Source organism: Pseudorca crassidens, chromosome 10 (assembly GCF_039906515.1).
Source record: "Pseudorca crassidens isolate mPseCra1 chromosome 10, mPseCra1.hap1, whole genome shotgun sequence".
Classification (NCBI taxonomy): domain Eukaryota; kingdom Metazoa; phylum Chordata; class Mammalia; order Artiodactyla; family Delphinidae; genus Pseudorca; species Pseudorca crassidens.
In genome coordinates this window covers 98370943-98396688 of record NC_090305.1, presented here as the reverse complement: position 1 = coordinate 98396688, position 25746 = coordinate 98370943, and the positions used below count along the sequence as shown (strand labels likewise).

Here is a 25746-nt window from a genome sequence, read left to right as displayed (position 1 = left end):
AAACTGACTCATATATAAATCAAGCCTCTTTGGCAACAGTTTTAGCTTCTTGGAAGTGAGAAATCAGAAAAGATCATTGCTTCGAAGTTCAGAGGTGAAGCTTGGAGAGCCTGTGACACAGGAAAGAAAATAGGACTTTTTGTTTCCTCAGTTAATTGTCTACCAATGGATTTTTACTGATGACCCAGTGTGCCTGAAGTTCCTCCTTCACGTATGTAAAGATTTTATTTTTTTTTTGCGGTACGCGGGCCTCCACTGTTGTGGCCTCTCCCGTTGCGGAGCACAGGCTCCGGACGCGCAGGCTCAGCGGCCATGGCTCACGGGCCCAGCCGCTCCACGGCATGTGGGATCTTCCGGGACCGGGGCACGAACCCGTGTCCCCTGCATCGGCAGGCGGGCTCTCAACCACTGCGGCACCAGGGAAGCCCCTATAAAGACTTTTGAACCCTCAAGGAATTGCTAATTGAGTGGCACAGGCGTGTCCTTTAAATTCCTTGCCACACTGTGCTCTCAGCCTGGCCCTACAATTGCTCTGTTGACTACCTGTGGCTCCCCTCTCTTCTCAGATACCCTTATGTGCCTGAGATGTGAATGGGAAAATGTCACTTCTATTCAATCAGAGTTGAGAAATTCCACATGAGCCCTCCTTCAAGTCTGTAATTGGATTATCATTTATTTGAGACCATTCCCTTCCTGATGCACTGACTTCCCAATGGCTTTATGTCCCAACCCAGGCAGACGTGGAGAGTCAACTGTAGTGCTGGGCAGGGGTAGAGGGCTACCAAAGGCACAGGCTAACAAGCTGGGCTCTCAGAGGGTGGGAACTCCATAGCAGACAACATGCACCCTGATTCTCAAGACAAAGGGCCAATCAGCTGAGGACAGCTTTATTCATTAGGAACTGCTTCCGGTTCAAAAGCCCCCGTCACCTTTGGAAAAAGAGGGAACGGTGGCAACACAGTGAGAATACCCAAAGCACGGGGAAATGTGTATAGACGGTATTTCTACTATATAGATACTCTTCAAAACAAACTCTTACTAATACCCATAATATATATCAACTACTGAATACTATCGACTGCAGTTTCACCTGCAGGTCCCTCTCTTTACCTGGGGAGGGAGAGTGTAGACTGGAGGCAGTGTTTCAAAGTCTCCACCCCACCAACCATCCTACGAGACAGGGGAGTGAGCAGAATTGCAATTCCCAAGTCCATCTAACTTTCTCTGGTGTTGGAGGTTTGCTGGCCCCTTCACCAAAAGGGAAGAGAAGGAAAGTACATGGCTACCAGCTCTGATCCAAGTTTTTCATCCAACAGACTGTTTTCACTCTTCCCCACCCCTCAGGTTGCATACTATCATGGATCTAAAAGTCTGGTTATAGGAAAAACCCATTTAAATCTTTACTGGTAACCACCGTCTGTCTGCCCAGGACAGAACTTCACATATTAACTGTAAAATGTTCTGCACCCAATTCCAACATATGGGACTTCTTTTCCCCCAGTACTCTGACACCTGCAGGATATCCTACAAATCAACTCAGTTCTGATACTATGGAAGATAGCATCATATTCCAGGTCAAGGGCTCAGTCCCATGAGACTGCACCCCCGACTGCACTTCAGATGCCAACTGCTCGTCCAGGTTGTCACCTGTGCTTCTGACCTACTGGCTATAGACTGGAGGTCCCAGCAGCCCCCTCCTTGGGTTGGATTATTTTGCTGGAGTGGCTCACAGAACTCAGGAACATTGACTAATTAGATGACTGTTGTTTTCTTTTCTTTTCTTTTTATAAAAGAATATAACTCAGGAATGGCCAGAGGGAAGATATGTATACATCACAGGTATGGGGAAAGGGAAATGCTCTTGGAGCGCGCCGCTCTCCCCAATTCTCCAAGTGTTAACCAACCCAGAAGTTCTCCAAACCCCATCCTTTTGGGATTTTACGGAGGCTGCAGTAAGTAGGCACGATGAATAAATCATTGCTCAATGCTGACTGACCCGGAGGTCAGGGGTGGAAATAGAAGTTGTAACTCTAATCACAAGCCTGGCTCCTGGCAACCTCTCCCAGAGGCCCAAAAGGTACTTCATTAACATAACAAAAGACACCTTTACGGCTCTCCTAGCTTAGGAAATTCCAAGGGTTTTAGCAGCTCCATGCCAGAAATGAAATGAAGATCAGATACATATTTCTTATTATAAATCACAATGTTACAACTATCATGAAACCATTACTCATAGGCCATGAGTAATCTTTCTAAAACATAAATCCAGCAGCATCACACCCCTGCCCTAAAACTCACTGAAGCTCACACCCCAATTCCTTAAAAAACAAGGTCAAACATACAGGATCCTCTAAGATTTCACCTCTACCCACCTCTCCAGAGTTAGCTCTTGCTTTCCCTCTAAGCCGCACTACAGCCTCTACTTACAGTTTCCCCAAATGCATGACTAGTTCACCTTCTGTTCACCCTCCTGCCTTGACTCAGACAGAAATTTTTGCTAAGGGGAGCCTAGGATGGAAGGTGACAGTTCTCCTTTCATGAGCATTTACCATTTGTCAGAGAATGTGTGAGGTGTTCTCTGCACTCTCATTTATACAATTCTAGTTTTATTTCCGATGCAATTTCTTGTGTCAGCACTGTGCAAATAGGCCAATAGGTATAAGAACACTTATTTATTTATTTATTTATTTATTTATTTATTTATTTTGCTGCATTGGGTCTTTTCTGCCGCACGCGGGCTTTCTCTAGTTGCGGCGAGCAGGGGATACTGTTCGTTGCGGTGCGCGGGCTTCTCGCTGCGGTGGCTTCTCTTGTTGCGGAGCACGGGCTCTAGGCACGTGGGCTTCAGTAGTTGTGGCTCGCGGGCTCTAGAGCGCAGGGTCAGTAGCTGTGGCGCACGGGCTTCGTTGCTCCGCGGCATGTGGGATCTTCCCGGATCAGGGCTCAAACCTGTGTCCCCTGCATCGGCAGGCGGATTCTTAACCACTGCGCCACCAGGGAAGTCCCAGAACACTTAATTATTAAGTTTCAAGAAAAAGGAGGAAGACGAGAAGGGTTTCTGTGCAAAGCAATTTTTAAAGGCTTTATTGATGTATAACTGATATATAAGAAACTGCACACATTTGAAGTGTGCAATTTGATGAGCTTTGACATACAGACACACACATGCTTGAAACCATCACCATAATCAAGAAAGTGAACACATACATCACCCTCCAAATTTCCTTGTGCTCCTTTGTCATTCTTCAGCACCACCCCCAGCCTACAACTGATCTGCTTTCTGTTACTATAGATTAATTTGGATATTAAAAAGGACTCGAGGGCTTCCCTGGTGGCGCGGTGGTTGAGAGTCCGCCTGCCGATGCAGGGGACACGGGTTCGTGCCCCAGTCCGGGAAGATCCCACATGCCGTGGAGCAGCTGGTCCCATTAGCCATGGCCGCTGAGCCTGCGCGTCCGGAGCCTGTGCTCCACAACGGGAGAGGCCGCAGCAGTGAGAGGCCCGCGTACCACAAAAAAAAAAAGAATTTGATATAAATGGAATCATACCTATACACTCTTTTTTGATCTGCATTCTTTCACGCAGAGTAATTACTTAGGATTTATCCATGCTGTTGGACGTATCAATACTCTGATGCTTTTTACCGTACAGTAGTATTCCATTTTATGAAGAGACTGTAATTTGCATATCCATTCAGCTATTGATGGGTGCTTGGATTGTTTCCAGTTTTGGATGCTTAAAAATAAATCTACGGGGCTTCCCTGGTGGCACAGTGGTTAAGAATCCGCCTGCCAATGCAGGGGACACGGGTTCGAGCCCTGGTCCGGGAAGATCCCACATGCCGTGGAGCAACTAAGCCTGTGCACCACAGCTACTGAGCCCACATGCCACAACTACTGAAGCCTGTGCACCTAGAGGCTGTGCTCCGCAGCAAGAGAAACCACTGCAATGAGAAGCCCACACACCTCAACGAAGAGTAGCCACAACTAGAGAGAGCCTGCACACAGCCAAAAATAAAAATAAATAAATTAAAAAATAATAATAAATCTTTTTACAAAAATAATAAATCTACAAAAAAATTGACGTGCAAGTCTGTGTATGGACATATTCTTTCATATCTCACGGGTAAAGATAGAGGACGAATGGCTAGAGTTTTACGGTAGGTGCACGCTTTTCATTTTAAGAACCTGCCAAACTATTTTTCAAAGTGACTATACTATCTTTCACATTTCCACCAGCAGAGTATGAGAGCACCCATTGTCCCACATCCTCACCAGCACATGGTATCATCAGTCTTTTCAATGCTGTGCTAAACAATTTAGAGAACTCATGTGTTCTTAAACAAACATAGAAGGAATAATTATACCCATTGTGCAGATGAAAAAGCCTAGGACCGAAAAGGTTAAATGACACACCCAAAATGTGCAAATTCCAAAATGTGATTAGAGTCAGAGCACCATAAGATGAGGGGGTAGGGAGGAATGGTCTTCTAGGACCAGAGGGCAACTGGGACCGGAAAGAAATGCTCGCGAGACCAGGACGTATTATGAACTACAGCACAGGGATCTCCAGCCCCCGAGGCTGGATTTGGCAGTCCTCTGACTGCATCAGTAAACTATGTTTCATTATGATTTCCTGCGCTTTGAGAAGAGTTGTTGGTGAAAATGATGGGTGGTCTCTGATGGTCTTAGAAATGCTGAAGAACAGAGGTTTGTCTCATTATCCTGATACCAGTTATAAAGGTGAGGTCTGGGTCCTGGTGACTAGGTCTTTTGGTGGCTGACGTCTCAAAATGAAAGCCATCTAATGGGAAAACTGGGCTCCAGGGAGCACACTATGGGGGGCAGATTCAACACTCTTGTTAAGTCTTCTTTTTAGCAGAAATATTTTTCTTGAGTACGTCTCTGTTCAGACCTTGAATGGTTGGGGCCTTGAATGGTTTTAATGTAGTAAGTTATTTCCTTATTAGTTCTAGCTCAATTCAGTTTTACACAGGCTCTTGGGTTTTACCTGTTGAACTACCTTTTCTGGTTAAAGGAAAGGACTGAGATGGTGAAGGCTGCAATTATCCTAGGTGACAGCACTTGAAATTAGCTGATGCATCATGAAGGGAGCAAAGAGGACTGTACTATTCCAAGCCATTGGCTAATACCAGATGCGCAAACAGCTGGCTTCAGAGGGCTGTTTGAAGAGAAGCTCAGCTATCACCAAGGTCACAGCAGGAAGCAGAAAAGAGATGATTTCACAAGATTCTGATAAAAATCTGAACAGACAAAATTAAATAGCAGAAGTAATGCCTCAACCACCAGTATGCACGGGTAGAAAAACGGCCTCAGCATCGCCTATGCCCTGGGACGTTTCTCTCCACTGTGTTTAGATGCAAGGTGAAGGTCTTAGTAAGCATTCCAGAAGGGAAAAGAAGAATTTTTATTTTAAAAAATGTTTGTGTATGTGTGTGTACTTATACGTCTAGAGGTAGAGCCATCAGACTATTGACGATGACTGTCTCTAGAGGATGGGATAATAGGAGTCCTTTCTTTCCTCAGTTGCTGTTTGAAAAAAGATTAAATAGTGGGCAACGTTACTTGCTAAACCCACAAAATAGAAAAAAAAACCCGTATCTCTGATTTCAGCAATAAAGCAAAGTAACACAAAAAGGAAGATAAGACATAGCCTGTTCACGTATTCTTTTAATGTTCAAAACAGCTTTCAGACCTGCTTTATCTTTTCTAGTCCTTCAGGCTTTCTTCGAGGCAATGCCATCCTTTGATCCATCTACGACAAGAGCTACTTAACTGGTTCTCTAGTTGCTTCACCTTGGGCTCATCCTCCATCCTCAAGTGCTATCCTGGGATTCACTTTCCCAGATACCCTATGCTCACACTCCTCCCACACCTGGAAACTTCTGTTGGATCTCCACAGCTTCAAAGAGAAAGTCCAAACACAGCTACTTCTCCACTGCATCGTTCTCTCTGTTATCTCTGACTCGAGACCCCCAAAACCAGAGAGGGGGCGGGCCTGCACCACAGGGAAGACCACGCATAATTCAACATGTGCATAAGGGGATGTTTCATCCTAAGAAAGAACAGCGGGTGTTTCGGCTTACACGCTCCAGTATTTCAAATTAACTCGGCCCACCCCTTAGGAAAGAGGCAATTCTTGCCAAAAGTTTGATGTGGGAATGAAATGTGGGGTTCACGTTGTTTCAAAATTTGCCCATAGAATGAGGTTTTCTTAAAAACCTCTCAGGTTTGCAAGAGTCAAAATGACCTAAGCACAATGTTGTCTCCTCAGTCCACATACTGTAGGTTGAAAACAGCATCCCCCTAGTTTTTCACATGTGATAGAATTTCTTAATGGATTGTCTTAGCACTTCCTCTGCCTGTTCACTTCCGGCCCCTTGTTGCATTTTCCATGAAGCTTAAGTGGAGGTCCCTTTCTCTGTGTGTCCATACTGCATTCTTTGTGTGACGAGTGCAGCTTATCTCACACCAGGTGATACTTCTTTGAAGGCCTGTGTGGACCACTAGCTTTCAGCTCCTGTCTGACAAGGATGGTGCCTTCTTTACACCTACATTACAGCCCTTCCCAGAGCCCTAGGGGCACAGTAGGTGTTGCACAATTGTTAGTTCAATTGGTAAAAGGTCAGGAGAAAATTTTAATCAAATGAAATAGCGCAGAAGCATTAACCAATATATGACTTCCAAAGCGAACTAGGTCTTTTCCTTCCTGTACATCTTTGGGCCATTAAAAAAAAAAAAAAAAAAAAAAAAAAAAAGATGTGTGATCAGAGACAGAATAAAGCCTAATTCAAACACACCCCATTTCTCTGACTATTCTTTACCTTTAAGCAGATTAATCTTAACAGAAGCTGTTCAAGGACTTCAGTACGGTGACAACACACAGCTGCATGGGGAGAGATACCGAGGGTCATTCATTGAAACCCAACACTACCTCAGAAATGGCACGTGGATTTCACGTTCCTTTCAGTTCTGATTTATTGGTAGTGGTTGCCAAAAAAGACTATGATTTCGCGTCCACACCGGGGTTCAGGGGAAGCTTGCCGTTAGTCATTAGTGATGGCTGCCTCAGGCATGGATGAGGGAAGGTGTCCCTCCCTACCAAACATTTCCGATCCTTAATATGAGTCCTAGGCTTGTTTTGCTTTGTGTTTAGATTCTGGGGAGCTACTGCTCTAACTGGAAGATCAAAAGATCTTGGCATATAGTCCTAGCCCTTCAAGAAATACTCTGGGGGACACTCCTACCCGCCTGCCCTCTTGCTATGTCTGGTTCCAGGGCCAGGTGCCTTGGTTCTGGCTTTTCAGGTCTCTGGTCCAAACTTTGAAGTTGACACTTTATTCAGACCTTTTGACTCTAGACTTTGTCTTCGACCATGGATAGCAACCTTCTGATCTCTTGGTTTCCTGTGGCTCTTCCAGGTGTTTGGGGTGAGTATTAATTTACCCCCAAAGTCTTTTAAATTAGAAATCAGGAAATATTTAGCGAATGTCTTTTGTGGATTAGAAAGAAGATATTTAGGCAGTTTTAAAAAGCAACCTTGGTTTCCACTGGTGTTTTGCCAGCATGCTTATTTAAAAAATCTAGTTTTATGCCCATCCTATCCTTACTGAGCCAGTTGGGGAGGGTGGACATGCGATATTCTTTTAAAACAAATTTCTCCGGGGATTACCACAGACACAATTTTGAACCACTGAGTTAAAAACGCTGAGCTGGTGCAGAGATCGCCAACAATGGCCCTAATTCTGTCATTTAGTGGAATACGCTTCAGGGAAAACCAAAGAATCCTGTTATTTAAGTACTGAAATCCCCCCGGTTCTGTTCTGATACGTGCACAAGAGAGGTTTGTGGGTCACGTTACAGAAAACATAACTCTTTTCCTTCAAGACTCTTTTCCCAGCATTTTTCTGTGACCAGAAAATGCCTCAATTCTTTTCTTTCTCCTCTTCTCACCAACCCATTCCCTGCCCCATCCAAGCAAACACACGTGCACAGAGGGAAAGACTCCTGAGACCCTCTGATCCTTTCCCTTTTATACAAAGGTCTACTTTGCTTTTGTAGAAATGGTACAAAGCTTGTCTCCCTGTCCCTGTGTAAGATATGATATATTGGCTTACCCAGAAAGTCCTCCAGACAACAACAGGCTCAAAACAATGGAATAAATACAGCATCTATAGGGATTCCCAGATTGGAGCAGCATAACCTGTATCCTCCCTACCTGGCTTCATGAAAAGCTCTTTGTGAAGAAACACCCAGGAGTCAAGCCTTTGTTTTCCATGAAAACAATCCAGTCCTCCAACAGATTGTGCCAGTATATAGCAGTAGCATATTATAGCACTTCTCCACACACGCAAGCTCTTGCTGTGCTGTCATTCTACCATTTGCAGCGTCTCCTTGAATCATTTCAGTCACATAAATATAATTCCTAAGATAAAGAATCGTTATTTTTTGCCTAGAGTTTCCCTCTTCCATCCCTGGCCACGTCCAAGATCCTCATTTCAGAAGTCACAGGGCCAGCAATGATAAAACAAGGTAACAGTAATATCCTCTTGCATCCTCCATAACAAAAGCAAAAATAAACTTCTTGAGGGTTGATGTTTTGCAAGACAACAAGGAACATTTCTCATACCTTGTGCTGTGTTAATGAACTCAACTGATGAGAAATTTCACAAAGAAATACTCATATAATCAAAACAAATTCAATATCCTGAAACAGTAAATAGATATTACTGAACTCACTGCTTCATTTTTCTTTTTTTGTGTGTCTTGTAACAATAGAATTCTTCCAGTTGAAACACTTCAACTCTTAAATCTAAACAAAAACGGAAGGGCTATGATTTTGTATGTATTAGGTTGGCAATAATGCCTTTTGCTGTGAAATCTTTTTGCAATTTGCTGCCTTCCACAATTTAAATTCCATGGTTTCACCAGTCCCTCCCATCAGGAAACTTACACAATCCTCTCAGATGGCCTCATCCACCAGAGGGCAGACAGCAGAAGCAAGAAGAACTATAATCCTACAGCCTGTGGAACAAAAACCACATTAACAGAAAGATAGACAAGATGAAAAGGCAGAGGGCTATGTACCAGATGAAGAAACAAGATAAAACCCCAGAAAAACAACTAAATGAAGTGGAGATAGGCAACCTTTCAGAAAAAGAATTCAGAATAATGATAGTGAAGATGATCCAGGACCTCAGAAAAAGAATGGAGGCAAAGATCGAGAAGATGCAAGAAATGTTTAACAAAGATCTAGAAGAATTAAAGAACAAACAGAGATGAACAATGCAATAACTAAAATGAAAACTATAATCAATAGCAGAATAACTGAGGCAGAAGAACGGATAAGTGACCTGGAAGACAGAATGGTGGAATTCACTGCTGCAGAACAGAATAAAGAAAAAAGAATGAAAAGAAATGAAGACAGCCTAAGAGACCTCTGGGACAACATTAAACACCACAACATTCGCATTATAGGGGTCCCAGAAGGAGAAGAGAAAGAGAAAGGACCAGAGAAAATATGTGAAGAGATTATAGTCGAAAACTTCCGTAACATGGGAAAGGAAATAGCCACCCAAGTCCAGTAAGCGCAGTGAGCCCCATACAGGATAAACCCAAGGGGAAATGCGCTGAGACAGAGAGTAATCAAAGTGGCAAAAATTAAAGACAAAGAAAAATTATTGAAAGCAGCAAGGGAAAAACGACAAATAACATACAAGGGAACTCCCATAAGGTTAACAGCTGATTTCTCAGCAGAAACTCTGTAAGCCAGAAGGGAGTGGCATGATATACTTCAAGTGATGAAAGGGAAGAACCTACAACCAAGATTACTCTACCCAGCAAGGATCTCATTCAGATTCGATGGAGAAATCAAAAGTTTTACAGATAGCAAAAGCTTAGAGAATTCAGCACCACCAAATCAGCTCTACAACAAATGCTAAAGGAACTTCTCTAAGTGGGAAACACAAGAAAAGGACCTACAAAAACAAACCCAAAACAATTAAGAAAATGGTAATAGGAACATACATATCAATAATTACCTTAAACGTGAATGGATTAAATGCTCCAACCAAAAGACACAGGCTTGCAGAATGGATACAAAAACAAGACCCATATATATGCTGTCTACAAGAGACCCACTTCAGACCTAGGGACACATACAGACTGAAAGTGAGGGGACAGTAAAAGATATTCCATGCAAATGGAAATCAAAAGAAAGCTGGAGTAGCAATACTCATATCAGATAAAACAGACTTTAAAATAAAGAATGTTACAAGAGACAAGGAAGGACACTACATAATGATCAAGGGAGCAATCCAAGAAGAAGATATAACAATTATAAACATATATGCACCCAACAGAGGAGCACCTCAATACACAAGGCAACTGCTAACAGCTACAAAAAAGGAAATCGACAGTAACACAATAATAGTGGGGGACTTTAACACCTCACTTACAGCAATGGACAGATCATCCAAAATGAAAATAAATAAGGAAACAGAAGATTTAAATGACATAATAGACCAGATAGATTTAATTGATATTTATAGGACACTCCATCCAAAAACAGGAGATTACACTTTCTTCTCAAGTGCACACGGAACATTCTCCAGGATCGATCACATCTTGGGTCACAAATCAAGCCTCAGTAAATTGAAGAAAATTGAAATCATAGCAAGCATCTTTCTGACCACAACGCTATGAGATTAGAAATGAATTACAGCGTAAAAAATACAAACACATGGAGGCTAAACAATACGTTACTAAATAACCAAGAGATCACTGAAGAAATCAAAGAGGAAATCAAAAAATACCTAGAGACAAATGACAATGAAAACACGACAATCCAAAACCTATGGGATGCAGCAAAAGCAGTTCTAAGAGGGAAGTTTATAGCTATACAAGCCTACCTCAATAACGAAGAAAAATCTCAAATGAACCATATAATGTTATACCTAAAGAACTAGAGAAAGAAGAACAGACAAAACCCAAAGTTAGCAGAAGGAAAGAAATCATAAAGATCAGAGCAGAAATAAATGAAATAGAAACAAAGAAAACAATAGCAAAGATCAATAAAACTAAAAGCTGGTTCTTTGAGAAGATAAACAAAATTGATAAACCATTAGCCCAACTCATCAAGAAAAAGAGGGAGGGGACTCAAACGAATAGAATTAGAAAAGAAAAAGGAGAAGTAACAACAGACACTGCAGAAATACAAAGTATCCTAAGAGACTACTAAAAGCAACTCTATGCCAATAAAATGGACAACCTGGAAGAAATGGACAAATTCATAGAAAGGTATAACATTCCAAGACTGAACCAAGAAGAAAGAGAAAATATGAACAGCCCAATCACAAGTAATGAAATTGAAACTGTGATTAAACACCTTCCAACAAACAAAAGTCCAGGACTAGATGGCTTCACAGGTGAATTCTATCAAACATTTAGAGAAGAGCTAACACCCATCCTTCTCAAACTCTTCCAAAAATTTGCAGAGGAAGGAACACTCCCAAACTCATTCTATGAGACCACCATCACCCTGATACCAAAACCAGACAAAGATACTACAAAAAAAGAAAATTACAGATCAATATCACTCATGAATATAGATGCAAAAATCCTCAACAAAATACAAGCCAACAGAATCCAACAACACATTAAAAGGATCATATGCCATGATCAAGTGGGATTTATCCCAGGGATGCAAGGATTCTTCAATATACGCAAATCAATCCATGTGATACACCATATTAACAAATTGAAGAAGAAAAACCATATAATCATCTCAATAGATGCAGAAAAAGCTTTTGACAAAGTTCAACACCCATTTATGATAAAAACTCTCCAGGAAGTGGGCATAGAGGGAATCTACCTAAACATAATAAAGGCCATATATGACAAACCCACAGCCAACATCATTCTCAATGGTGAAAAACTGAAAGCATTTCCTCTAAGATCAGGAACAAGACAAGGGTGTCCACTCTCACCACTATTATTCAACATAGTTTTGGAAGTCATGGCAATCAGAGAAGAAAAAGAAATAAAAGGAATACAAATTGGAAAAGAAGAAGTAAAACTGTCACTGTTTGCAGATGACATGATACTATACATAGAGAATCCTAAAGAAGCCACCAGAAAACAACTAGAGCTAATCAATGAATTTGGTAAAGTTGCAGGATACAAAATTAATGCACAGAAATCTCTTGCATTCCTATAATATTAATGATGAAAAATCTGAAAGAGAAATTAAGAAAACACTCCCATTTACCATTGCAACAAAAAGAATAAAATACCTAGGAATAAACCTATCTAGGGAGACAAAAGACCTGAATGCAGAAAACTATAAGACACTGATGAAAGAAATTAAAGGTGATACCAACAGATGGAGAGATATACCATGTTCTTAGATTGGAAGAATCAACATTGTGAAAATGACTATACTACCCAAAGCAATCTACAGATTCAGGGCAATCCCTATCAAATTACCAATGGCATTTTTTACAGAACTAGAACAAAAAATCTTAAAATTTGTATGGAGACACAAAAGACCCCAAATAGCCAAAGCAGTCTTGAGGGGAAAAAACGGAGCTGGAGGAATCAGACTCTCTGACTTCAGACTATACTACAAAGCTACAGTCAAGACTACAATCAAGACAATATGGTACTAGCACAATAACAAACACATAGATCAATGGAACAAGATAGAAAGCCCCGAGATAAACCCACGCACCTATGGTCAAGTAATCTATGACAAAGGATGGAAGGATATGCAATGGAGAAAAGACAGTCTCTTCAATACGTGGTGCTGGGAAAACTCGACAGCTACATGTAAAAGAATGAAATTAGAACACTCCCTAACACCATACACAAAAATAAACTCAAAATGGATTCGAGACCTAAATGTAAGACCAGACACTATACAACTCTTAGAGGAAAACATAGGAAGAACACTCTTTGACATAAATCACTGCAATGGAAATAAAAACAAAAATAAACAAATGGGACCTAATGAAACTTCAAAGCTTTTGCACAGCAAAGCTGTGCAAATAAACAAGACGAACAGACAACCCTCAGAATGGGAGAAAATATTTGCGAACGAGTCAATGGACAAAGGATTAATCTCCAAAATATATAAACAGCTCATGCAGCTCAATATTAAAGAAACAAACAACCCAATCTAAAAATGGGCAGGAGACCTAAATAGACATTTCTCCAAAGAAGACATACAGATGGCCAAGAAGCACATGAAAAGCTCCTCAACATCACTAATTATTAGAGAAATGCAAATCAAAACTACAATGGGGCTTCCCTGGTGGCGAAGTGGTTGAGAGTCCGCCTGCCGATGCATGGGACACGGGTTCGTGACCTGGTCTGGGAAGATCCCACATGCCGCAGAGCGGCTGGGCCCGTGAGCCATGGCCGCTGAGCCTGTGCATCCGGAGCCTGTGCTCCGCGATGGGAGAGGCCACAACGGTGAGAGGCCCGCGTACCGCAAAAAAAACCCACAAAAAAACCCCCACAAAACTACAATGAGGTATCACCTCACACCAGTTAGAATAGGTATCATTAGAAAATCTACAAACGACAAATGCTGGAGAGGGTGTGGAGAAAAGGGAACCCTCTTGCAGTGTTGGTAGGAATGTAAATTGATACAGCCACTATGGAAAAGAGTATGGAGGTTCCTTAAAAACTAAAAATAGAATTACCATATATCCAGCAATCCTACTACTGGGCATATACCCAGAGAAAACCATAATTCAAAATGACACATGCACCCCAATGTTCACTGCAGCACTATTTACAATAGTCAGGTCATGGAAGCAACCTAAATGCCCATCAACAGACAAATGGATAAAGAAATTGTGGTACATATATACAATGGAATATTCCTCAGTCATAAAAAGGAACAAAATCGATCATTTGTTGAGACATGGATGGATCTAGAGAGTGTCATACAGAGTGAAGTAAGTCAGAAAGAAAAACAAATATCATATATTAACGCATATATGTTGGACCTAGAAAAATGGTACAGATGAACCAGTTTGCAGGGCAGAAGTTGAGACACAAATGTAGAGAACAAACATATGGACACCAAAGGGGGAAAGCCGCGGTGGGTGGGGATGGTGGTGTGCTGACTTGGGCGATTGGGATTGAGCTGTATACACTGATGTGTATAAAACTGATGACTAATAAGAAAAAAAAAGGATAAGGAAAATAAAAAATTTTTAAAAATTTAAAAAATAAATTCCATGGTTTCATGTACTCTAGCCATATGCCTGGCATGAAGGCACACGCATTTTCATTCCAAATTCACTGTTCCCAGTTGGCAATTTGGTACCTTTAATTGCGTCAAACAGCTATGTAAAACAGCATAATCCACTGAGAGTACACAAAGAGAATTGCGTGCCTTCTAAATTCTGGTATACAAAGCGCACTGCTTGAAGACAGCTTAGTTTTGCCTGTAGTCCGGTTCTACCTATGCAATGTTTTCTAGAACAAGCAGAATCAGTGAATTCAGTTCCTGAAAACTTGCATCCTTCTCAGGTTTTTAAATGAGTAAATTATACCCCTGATCTTAACTGACAAGGTTCAGAGTCATGACTAGAAATGGCCAGAAATGACAAACGAAATGGTAGAGACCCATAATGCCAAATTTGCATTACAGCAAGGCTCATCTACAGGACAGCTGCCATGAGCCCTGCCTTTTATATTCCTCAAGCACAAATTTACAAGAAAAAGCTCTAATATTTTTATCCTGTTGCATGGGAAATTGTGTTTAATAACAGAATAAGGTTTATCTCGATAGGCTTTGATGATGAACATCAGACCCCACAAAAATGTCCATGATTATCAACTTACGGCCATACACTGCATTTCACTACCCTACCTCATATTTTAATATTCCCTTGGCCCAGGGATAAAGCAATGAAATGAAGTTCAAGTTGGTTTCACAGAGAGTAAACATGCATTATGAATTTGAAACATACTTCCGGACACATACTTCGCTCACTGAGCGTATGTTCAAGAAGAACTTCCTCTAAGAACTTCCTTTTATGACTAAAACCGTAATCTGGAACCATTCACTGTCCTTGGTTTTAGAATTCTATGCGCTTTCTTAAGATATTTGCCTTTTTCATTTTAAACACAGTTCAATCTTATAGCTGCTAAATCAAACTGTTTAGGTAAAAGACATCTTTTCAGTTGGAAAACCAGTCAAAGTCCATTCATCCTTTCTATGATTATAAACAACCGGATTCAACTAATTCCCAGAAGCGGAGATTTGTAAATTTGTAGACATTTCTACTTCAATCCTTGTCCTCCCCACTTAGGGCGCTGAGTCCTTGAATGTTGAAGAGGCTTCTCCCAAGTGACGTGGTACCAGGCTAGACGCCCGATGTGCCGACTTCTAATCAAGCTGTAACTGTGCTCTCCCTATAGAGCGCGCCAGTGAGGACTTAAGTCTCAGTTCTGGCTTCAGCTGTACCGACATGCCAGAGCTACCTTCACTGAGTAAAGGTCACCACATCTTATTAAGATCAACCTATTAGCATCGCCCAGTTTGCATATATACAAAACAATATCCAGGTGAGCACAGACGTATGTGAATCACGTTTAGAATCAACACGGTAGCGTTGCCTGATTCGCGCACATGTCAGACCTACAGCTACACGTATATTAGTTGCGTTAGGATTCAACGTATTAGGACTGCCTAGCTTACAGACTCATAAAAAACATAAAACTCTATATATGGGGAGGGGGAGGTCATGTACACTGAACATATCTAGGATCAACATTTTAGGGCCCACCAATTTTGATAACTTTGAACTTTTGCAGCCAGGTGACACTTCCCTTGTGACGTACTGGCCCTTCCACTGCTGGAGACTTGACTCTCTGATATCGCTCTGCCTCATTTGAGGCAATTACTGTACATCTAGCTGTAGGGAGCCTATAGACTGGAATGACAACCAAAGGTCTCCTATATCCACCCATTTAGAGATACGTGTAGATACAGACATATGTTGTATAGTTCACACAGATGATCCAATCCACAGTGAGCGCCTACACAGCCACTAGGAAGAGACAGAGCTGGTGATGACCATCCTTCTCCTGGGAAATAATGGACTGTGGCCCTCCTCTCTTATCCCAAGGAAATACATATGAAAGAAGAGGGAGTGGGTAATGAATGAATAGGAAGGTTTAATTTAGACAGATTGGATTATGTTATACTGCATAATCTCTTGCTACATTGCATCACTCTCTGATCAGTTGACTTGAAAAGTCTATACCTCTGGTTGGTTTCCAGTGGAATGACTGTATTGGATTGGCCAAAAAGTTCGTTCGGGTTTTGGGTACGATGTCACAGAAACATCCGGAAGAACTTTTTGGCCAACCCAATAGCACAGCCCAAGGCAGGTTCTGGACTTCTGTAGCACTGATGCCTATTAACTAGGATTTGTCTGGTCTTGGGAATACCATTCTGCATTTTTGAAACCTCTTGCTCTATACAATCGATGTGGCTTCAATATTTTCAAAAAGGAACACATTTTTGAAACGCATGGTGTGCAGTGTGCATTTTCACTTACCTTTTCCGCCGACTGAGCGGTGCCAAAAAAAATGGGAATGAAGGCAAGCCAGACTATACATGTTGTGTACATGGTGAATCCAATGGGCTTGGCTTCATTAAAATTCTCTGGGACACCCCGAGTCTTGATGGCATACACAGTACATGTGACCATGAGAAGAATGCTATATCCCAAGGAGCAGATAATCTGGAGATCCGTAATGTCACATTTGAGAACTCCCCGGGCCTGCTCAGGGTTCATTGTCTTATGTTCATCATAGTCTATGATGATGTTGGGTGGGTCAACACCAAACCAAATGAAAACACCTAGAAGCTGAACTGATATTAAACTAGAAGTGATCGCCAGCTGTGACGTTGGGCTTATGAGTCTGGGAGCTGTCACTGACTTCTTGCCCTGTTCGAATATGCGATAAATCCGATTGGTTTTTGTCAAAAGGGCTGCATAACTGATGCACATACCCAAGCCCAAGAAAACTCTCCGGAAAGAACACACTGCCACGTCAGGTTTGGCTATCATCAGGAAAGTGATGATGTAGCAAAGAAAGATGCCCGTCAACAGAACATAGCTCAGTTCCCGCCCAGATGCCCGGACGATGGGAGTGTCATTGTAGCGGATGAAAGTGGCCATGACAAATATAGTGGCGATGATCCCCAACATGGCGAGGAAGACAGGGATGACGGCCCAGGGGGAGTGCCACTCCAGTTTGATGATGGGGATATCCTGGCAGCCGGTTCGGTTTTCATTGGGTCGCTGGTCGTAGGGGCAATGCTGGCATGTCATCTCATCAAACTGGTACTGGTAGCCATCGCAAGGCTCACAGGTCCAGCAGCAAGGAGTTCCCTTCTGTGTCTTCTTTCTTTGCCCAGGCTTGCATGGCAGTGTACACACTGACGGCGGGATCTCCCGGAGTCCTTTACCCCACTGCATGTCCTCTATCTGCAACAAGAAATAAGAAGGTAGATTAGTTAAGAGGAAAGAAAAAGAACAATAACAACAAACAGTAATGATAACAACATGTGAGACTTGACAAGGTAAAGTAACCCCCAGCTGTAGGAGCTACAATCAAGATTCAACCCCACACCATCTCACTGTAGCATCCTCAGTCTTCACCACTGTAGAGTGTGCCAAACATGCCGGATTGTAAGAATTCCCTGTGGTAGCTATTGGAAATACAGATTCCCTGTTCCCACCCTAGACCCCCCGTTCCCACCCTAGACCCCCCAAATAAGAATATCCTGAAAAGGAGCCTTTGGATCTTCATTTTCAACAAGTACTCAGAGGATTCTTAGGATTAGATAAAGTCAGAGACTACTGACATGCTCTCTACTGCCGCCTCCTGGGTAATAAGTGCAAATGTCCCAAATTAAGTTAAAAATCTCAAGTAACGCGAAAAGCTATATTCATTTCCCTTATTAGATGCTTTTGTTTTTTTTTAATTGTTTTTAAATTATTTTGGATGATATTGCAGTGCTAACCACCTTTTCTAAAATTCTGTAGGCATCACTGCCATTTTCATCGAGAAATTTTGAAGCAAATGAACCTATTCTATTTATCACAGAGGAGTGATAAGGTTCATTATTGAAAGTTTTAATTGTAGTTAACGAAGCATTTGATAAGAAAGTAATATGGTCTGGAAACCTTTCAAGATGAGCCATGTACCTATTTGGAGATGAAATTTAAACTAAAACACTATATCCTAGAGGAGGATGAACGTGTGCTTGCTTAATTAGAATATTGGCTTTCTGGAAGGGAATTCATAATTAACAGTCTTCTGAGAAATAATGGCATTAGAAACAAAGAAGAACTTTATTACGGGGCTGATATCTCATCTTTTCCGGCACAGCATCTATTCTTTTTTTCCTGATATCAGTTCCTCATTTTTTTTTTTCCCCCTATGTACTTTCTGTGAGATGGGATTTACACGGAAACTCCAGGGGTGACAAGCAAGACCCAGGCTGGGCCAATTAGGATAGTGCGTCGTTCTCAAGCTTGAGTCCACATTAGAATCACTTGGAGGTGTTTTTACAACCCAGCGTGCTGAACCCCACTCTCAGATTTTCTGATTCACTGGGACTAGGATGGGGCCCGAGAGTATATATTTCTAACAAAATCACAGATGGTGTTGCTGGAGATTCTCTAGCCATCACACTTTGTCAACCACTGATACATTCCAACCTCCTAGCCCCAGAGACTGGGTCAGGGATGGGGTCATTACAGAATGGCACAGCATTTAACTTCACGGCTTTTAAAGAGATTACGTAGGATGAAAATCTTTGTTTCTGCTGGATTTGCAGGTTCCAGGATGTAAGGATGCTGGTGCTCATGGCTATAAAGAGGAAGTTATTTCTCAGAGGAAGAAGCCAATATCAAGGAAAGCAGAGTAGAGAACTGAAGAGAAAGATTACTGATAAGCCTGTTTAAGCTCCTGGTAACGGCTCTGCCTGAAGCAGGTTTTCCCTATATTGTGTCATTATGTGACTCAGTAAACTGCTATGCTGAAGTACTTTGAATTGCATTTCTCTTACTTGTAACCAAGGGTCCTGAAAAATATACCTACTAAATGAATAATTTTAGTATCTACGTGTTGCAAAAGATGTACTTAAAAAATACACGAATACATTCCAATGGACAAATCTGGCTGATACTCCCCATATCTAGTTAATCAAAATTTTAAGATATGTGAACAAAAATATAGGTTAGAAAGATACTGGAAAGTCTTAACTATTTTTATTGATTGATTGATTGATTTGGCTGTGTTTGGTCTTCGTTGCTGTGTGCGGGCTTTCTCTATGTTCGGGGAGTGGGGGCTACTCTGTTGTGGTGTGAGGCTTCTCACTGTGGTGGCTTCTCTTGTTGCAGAACACGGGCTCTACATGCGCAGGCTTCAGTAGTTGCAGCATGCGGGCTTCAGTAGTTGTGGCACACGGCCTCAGTAGTTGTGGCTCAGAGGCTTAGATGCTCCGCGGCATGTGGGATCTTCCCAGACCATGGATCAGAACCCGTGTCTCCTGAATTGGCAGGCGGATTCTTAACCACTGCACCACGAGGGAAGTCCCTGAGCCTTTTTAAAATGCATACTTTTAAGACATAAGGGGGGGAACTAATTTATTGCTCAGTGGAATTGGAATGCTCTGTTAAAACAGGATGCAGTGTATAGCAAGGTGTGATGATTCCATCAAAACTTGAATGAGAACTACATTCAACATCTGAATCAAATGTAGTTAACTCTGGGGAAAAGAACGGCTCAAGGATTAAACTTTATAAAATATTATAACCTTCTAGTGATTGAATTTAAACTTTAATCAGAGACCCAAGTATCTTTGGATGACTCCTATGAACTCATCTGCCTGAGCACAAAGCCCAAGTCAGCACTAATAAATCTAACCAGATATAAAACATAATCATTTCTTTCTCAACATCATCATTTTTGCACCAGTAGGTCATTGTCAGCCATCCCAAAGTCATAAAATTAAGGAAATAATTTGTAATAAGGGAGAAAAAGACATGCATTAACTTTATAAACGTCCAATTTCAACAAGTTGGAACCTAAAACATTGCTATTATTAACACAAATGTTTCAAAATATCAAAGTAAAAGGCCCTACACATGGTTAGGAAGAAAGACTAACAAAAATAACTTACAAATAAATATCATTAGCTAAACTTGAGATCGCCTGATTCCAACACGAGTGGGAACTAATATACCATATGATTAAACTTAAGCTATGGAATAGATGTAGGGCTCATACAAATATAAAAACAAATTATCATTATATGTAATATTTTACAGCCAATTTCATATGTTGCCAGCTTGCAATCCCCCCTCACCACAAATAAAATGGTCAGCAATGCTGAACAGCTTTTTTTCTCAACTTAACCAAATGTATACAACAGCTATAACCACAAACATTACATTGACTACTTAATTTGTTTTCAATTTTCATTTAAAGTAGATCTCAACTCTATTTAATTGTATATATTAAAGCAACAAAGTTGCTTCTTGCTCCAAATGAACAGAAGTCTAATTTACTTGCTTTGCCAACAAAAATCATTATTTATTGAAAATATAATTTATGTTCCATAAAGGTACCAACTAACCTTTAAGAGCTCCAGTAAGTGAGAATTTTGTTAAAGTGACACATATGATTTGTGTATATCTTTACCTATCCACCCAAATTTAGTGCCTTGTTTCCTAAGAAGAAACAGCTGCAAATGACCACGGGCACCTATTTTTTTTAAAGAGGGTAACAATTTAGGGTTTTGAAAAATTAACTGTAATGTCAATTGACTTTGTCAAAAGGCTAGAAGGAATGCAAATTTCAAGTTTGTTCTAAACTCTGCAACAAAACTGTGTTTTATTTAGTTAGCTGGAAAGCCAAAGTTAAATTGCAGAAAGATGTAAAAAATTAATAAATAGAAATCTCAATTAAAGAGTGTCAGGAGAAGGGGGAGATCTCACGCCCGGTGCCCATAGCTGAACCCAACAGGAAGAAGATTCCTCTTCCTTGGCAAGGACTCGACCAATGAAAAGCCATGAACCTTTTACTATTGCCCTCCAACTTCCTTCTCCCCTCTACAAAAGTGTTCTCCTTTCCTTGCTGTGAGGGGTCTTGCATGTGGCTTGCCACGGTTTCAGACCCGAATTGCAATTCTCTTGCTGATCTCAAGTAAACCCATCTTTGCTGGAGCAATATATGTCAGTCTATTTATTTCAGGTCAACAAAGATTAGGAAAAAGGCTAGGATGTTTACCATCGTCTTCTTTAGAAGATACAGTTCTAAATTCCCTGATAAGAATGCATTTTCTTCCCGGACATCCCAAGTTTATGGTTATTGGATACTGGATCAGCTCAGTAGCTGGCTCATGGCAAAGCACTGTTGAGATCTCAGCCCTTGGCAAGAGAATACACCTGTAAAGCTAGTATCATCAATTAACACCATGCATGGCACATAGATTTTATGGATAAGTGAATCAATGGTTTAAAAAAGAGAAAATTAGGGAATTCTGGCCAATGAAAGCAAAAGTAAGCCTTTTGTGGAGTCCTAGGAAAGCGTTCTTCACTCTTCAAAGTAGAGACACAAAGAAGAGAGATGCTGTCTTCAGCCTTTGATGTGTGCAAATGTGATAGATGGAGCTGCAGCAGCCATTCTGCCACCACGAAGAGACAAGCTGAAGGAACAAAGCTGATATGCTGAGGATAGTAAAACAAAAACAAAAACAGAATTTGTATCTTTGATGCTCTCAGAGTAACTTTCTAGGCTCAACATGGAGCCACTCCTGTATGGGGTGCCACGTCCGTAAGCCAAAACTAAGATAACTTTCACATTCCTGTGAACAAGCTTCACTCGAACAGAAATGCAGTACATCTACAGCCAATCTCCAAAGGCTAAGTCAACTCAGGGGCTTCTCACCCCAAAAAGGGTTGACTGTGTGGGCCCAGCCCATCAGATAATTTTTATATGTCTTTTCCTTATTCTTTATCCTATGAGAGCTTTCTGCTTTCCACCCCATTTTGCAGTTCTCTGAAAGAAGACTGTCCACAAAATGTTAAATAAGGTGTGTCTGTACTGCCTAAATTGTCTTCTTTAATCATTTATTTTAACAGTGGCAATTTTTTTTTTTTTGCGGTACGCGGGCCTCTCCCTGTTGTGGCCTCTCCCGCTGCGGAGCACAGGCTCTGGACGCGCAGGCTCAGTGGCCATGGCTCACGGACCCAGCCGCTCCGCGGCATGTGGGATTTTCCCGGACCGGAGCACGAACCCGTGTCCCCTGCAACGGCAGGCAGACTCTCAACCACTGCGCCACCAGGGAAGCCCCAACAGCGGCATCATTTTGTCAACCAAATGAACCAACACTGGTACCACCCTACACTGAACTGCGAACATGAAACAATAAACTTCCCTTGGTTAACCAATACCTCATGGGTAGCCCACTACTTGTAGTCAAACATTCTAACACACTCTTTCTTATTTCTGCAGCTGGTACGTGAAGGCCTGAGACTACTGGACAGTTCGGCAATAATTCAAGTTCTTGCGTGGGTAGTAGAGAGTTCCAGGAGGAAAGGAAACTTGTGAATCACACGTGATCGGATACACTTGTCTTTGTCTCCTGAAAGCACTCAGAAAAGAGGGCGGTAAACACCTGGACTCAAAAAAATCAGCTGTGACTCCACTGCTCCAGGCTCAGAGAGAATGAAAAAGGACCTGTCAGCTAAAGTTCTTTAGCACATGTGTTTGGCAAGGAAAAACTGGGGTCTGGCTCTAGCAGAGAAAGCTATTCCACCGGGGACGTGCAAACCTTATAATCACTGGAATTTTAAAATAAAACCCAATGAGTTGCTGTCTTACTGCCAAATGCAGGAATCAAACAGAGAGGATTTTTATAAACACTGTTCAGTGCATCCATTTTTATCTAGAAGACATCTTCTCTCTGAAGGAAAACTGTGTCACTGCAGGGATATTTTCCCCAGTGAAGTTTCATTTGCATTTTCCAGCGCACACTCCGTAGAGCGAGCTGGCTGGTGCTTTTGTTGCATAATTCTTTGCAACAGCATCATTTTAACTTACTAAATCCTTAATAGAATGAGCTAATTTAACAAGAGCTTTCTTATTAAACACCATTTGTTCATTAAAATATATTTGTCCTGGCTAATTTATGAAAAAATCTTTTCAGGAAAAATGCACAAGGATGCTGAATTTCTAATACTAGAAAAGAACCAGGTTTAGGTTCCGGTGGGGAGTGGGTAAGGTAGAATGGCTTTACAAGGAATTTTGTAGTATCTCAATGGCTTTTTTTTTTTTCTTTTTTAAGCCTCAGCCCCGATTGTTAAATTTTAGGCAGCAGGACTGGACTATAAAACAGAATTTCGGGACTGCTATAAACGCACTTAATTCAAATTCTACTTATTCAAAATTTGCAATTATTTGTACAATTCATCGTGTTTAATATACTCTAGGAAGGAAGTACCATACACTTTCTTCATTAAACTGTATATAAAAGATTGTACATAAAAGAGCACATAATTGACTAGTTTTTAACTACGGTAGTCCCTGGGCACCCATGGAGGGATTTAGAGCTTCATCTCACTGTAAAGCACCTCGAGGTCCAAGATGTGGACAGCTCTGTACTGCTACTAAGACCTTTTTTTAAAAAAATTTTTACTGAACTATAGTTACAACGTTGTGTTAATTTCTTCTGCACAGCAAAGCAACTCAGCTATATGTGTATATATATATATTCTTTTTCATATTCTTTTCCATTATGGTTTGTCACAGGATATTGAATATACTTCCCTGTGCTGTACAGTAGGACCTTGTTGTTTATCCATTCTGTATATAAGAGTTTACCTCTGCTAACCCCAAACTCCCATTCCTTCCCTCCCCTCCCCCCACCCCTTGGCAATCAGAAGTCCGTTCTCCATGTGACTCTGTTTCCGTTTTATGGATATGTTCATTTGTGTCATATCTTAGATTCCACACATAAGTGATCTCATATGGTATTTGTCTTTCTCTTTCTGACTTAATTCGCTTAGTATGCTAATCTCTAAGTCCATCCATGTTGCTGCAAATGGTATTATTTCATTATTTTTGATGCCTGAGTAATATTTCATTGGATATATATATGTATATTTATATATATGTATGTATTGAATACACACACACACACACACATACACACACACACACACACACACACCATCTTCTTTAGCCATTCCTTTGTTCATGGACACTTAGGTTGTTTCCATATCTTGGCTATTGTGAATAGTGCTGCTATGAACACAGGGGTGGATGTATCTTTTCCAATTATAGTTTTGTCTGGGTATATGCCCAGGAGTGGGATTGCTGGATCATAAGGCAGCTCTATTTTTAGTTTTTTAAGGCACCTCCATACTGTTTTCCATGGCGGCTGCACCAATTTACATTCCCACCAACAGTGTAGGAGGGTTCCCTTTTCTCCACACCCTCTCCAGCATTTGTTATTTGTATACTTTTTAATGATGGCCATATGACGGGTGTGAGGTGGAACCTCATTGTAGCTCTGATTTGCATTTCACTGATAATTAGCGACGTTGAGCATCTTTTCATGTGCCTCTTGGCCATCTGTATGTCTGCTCTGAATTAAGACCTGTTTTTGAATTATGCCAGTGGCTCCCAAACTTGACTGCACATTTCAATCGCTTGGGGATCTTCTAAAAATTCCAAATAGGCAGCAGGGTGTTTGAAAGCTCCTCTGGTCATATGTAGACAAGTATGAGAAAGAATGAACTAAACTCTCTGAAGGGCTGGAATTTAGGAGAAAATATTTGCTTTGTTTAGAGAATCTATTGACTGCAGGCTTCTATTCTTGACCTTAGGATGCACTAGCTCTCATTAAAAGTCCGAGAAGGTCACCTAAAATTCTCAGTTATACTCTTATGGTTTAATGGGAAAGTATGGCGCTGTAGTGGAATTATAAATTTTCACAGTTCAGGAAGGTCTCCGGAGTTATATTTCATAATGTCATTGGCTAAACAACTTAAAATGCCTAGAAAGGCTCAGCCCATAAAGCAAACAACTGATGTGAGAGTAAAAGAGTGCTTCTCCTCAAAACAAAGTCTAAAGGAACACAAAATAAATTACATGTCCACGCAAATACATATTGAATTATGCATCAAGAATAGACTTCATTAGTAGTTCTGCCAAAATGATCTGCATTTACTATTTCTTTTTTTGTTTTGTTTATTTATTTATTTTTGGCTGTGTTGGATCGTCGCTGCGGCGCACGGGCTTTCTCTAGTTGCGGCGAGGGGCGTCTACTCTTTGTTGAGGTGCACAGGCTTCTCATTGCGGTGGCTTCTCTTGTCGTGGAGCACAGGCCCTAGGCACACAGGCTTCAGTAGCTGTGGCACGTGGGCTCAGTAGTTGTGGCTTGTGGGCTCTAGAGCACAGGCTCAGTAGTTGTGGCGCACGGGCTTAGTTGCTTCGTGGCATGTGGGATCTTCCTGGACCAGGGCTTGAACCCATGTCCCCTGCATTGGCAGGCGGATTCTTAACCACTGCGCCACCAGGGAAGCCCTGCATTTACTATTTCAATGCTTGCGTTTTCCTTAAGTACAAGAGGAAAGGCAGGTGGCATTTATTAAATTTGCATAATTAAAAGCTCCCA

At 41.3% G+C, this 25746-nt stretch overlaps 1 protein-coding gene across 8 annotated transcripts in view; it reads right to left on the bottom strand.

Annotated features, from left to right (window-relative positions):
• Positions 1–25746, bottom strand: part of GRM7 (glutamate metabotropic receptor 7) — an 863743-nt gene that overhangs the window by 165706 nt on the left and 672291 nt on the right. For all 8 annotated transcript variants that reach the window (XR_010947145.1, XR_010947143.1, XR_010947144.1 and 5 more), the window contains exon 8: positions 16604–17539. Coding sequence is in view for 4 of the 8 variants with exons in the window: in XM_067755285.1 (XP_067611386.1) it covers positions 16604–17539 (936 nt within the window). In the remaining 4 variants the exon portion in view is untranslated. The remainder of the gene's footprint in view (positions 1–16603; positions 17540–25746) is intronic.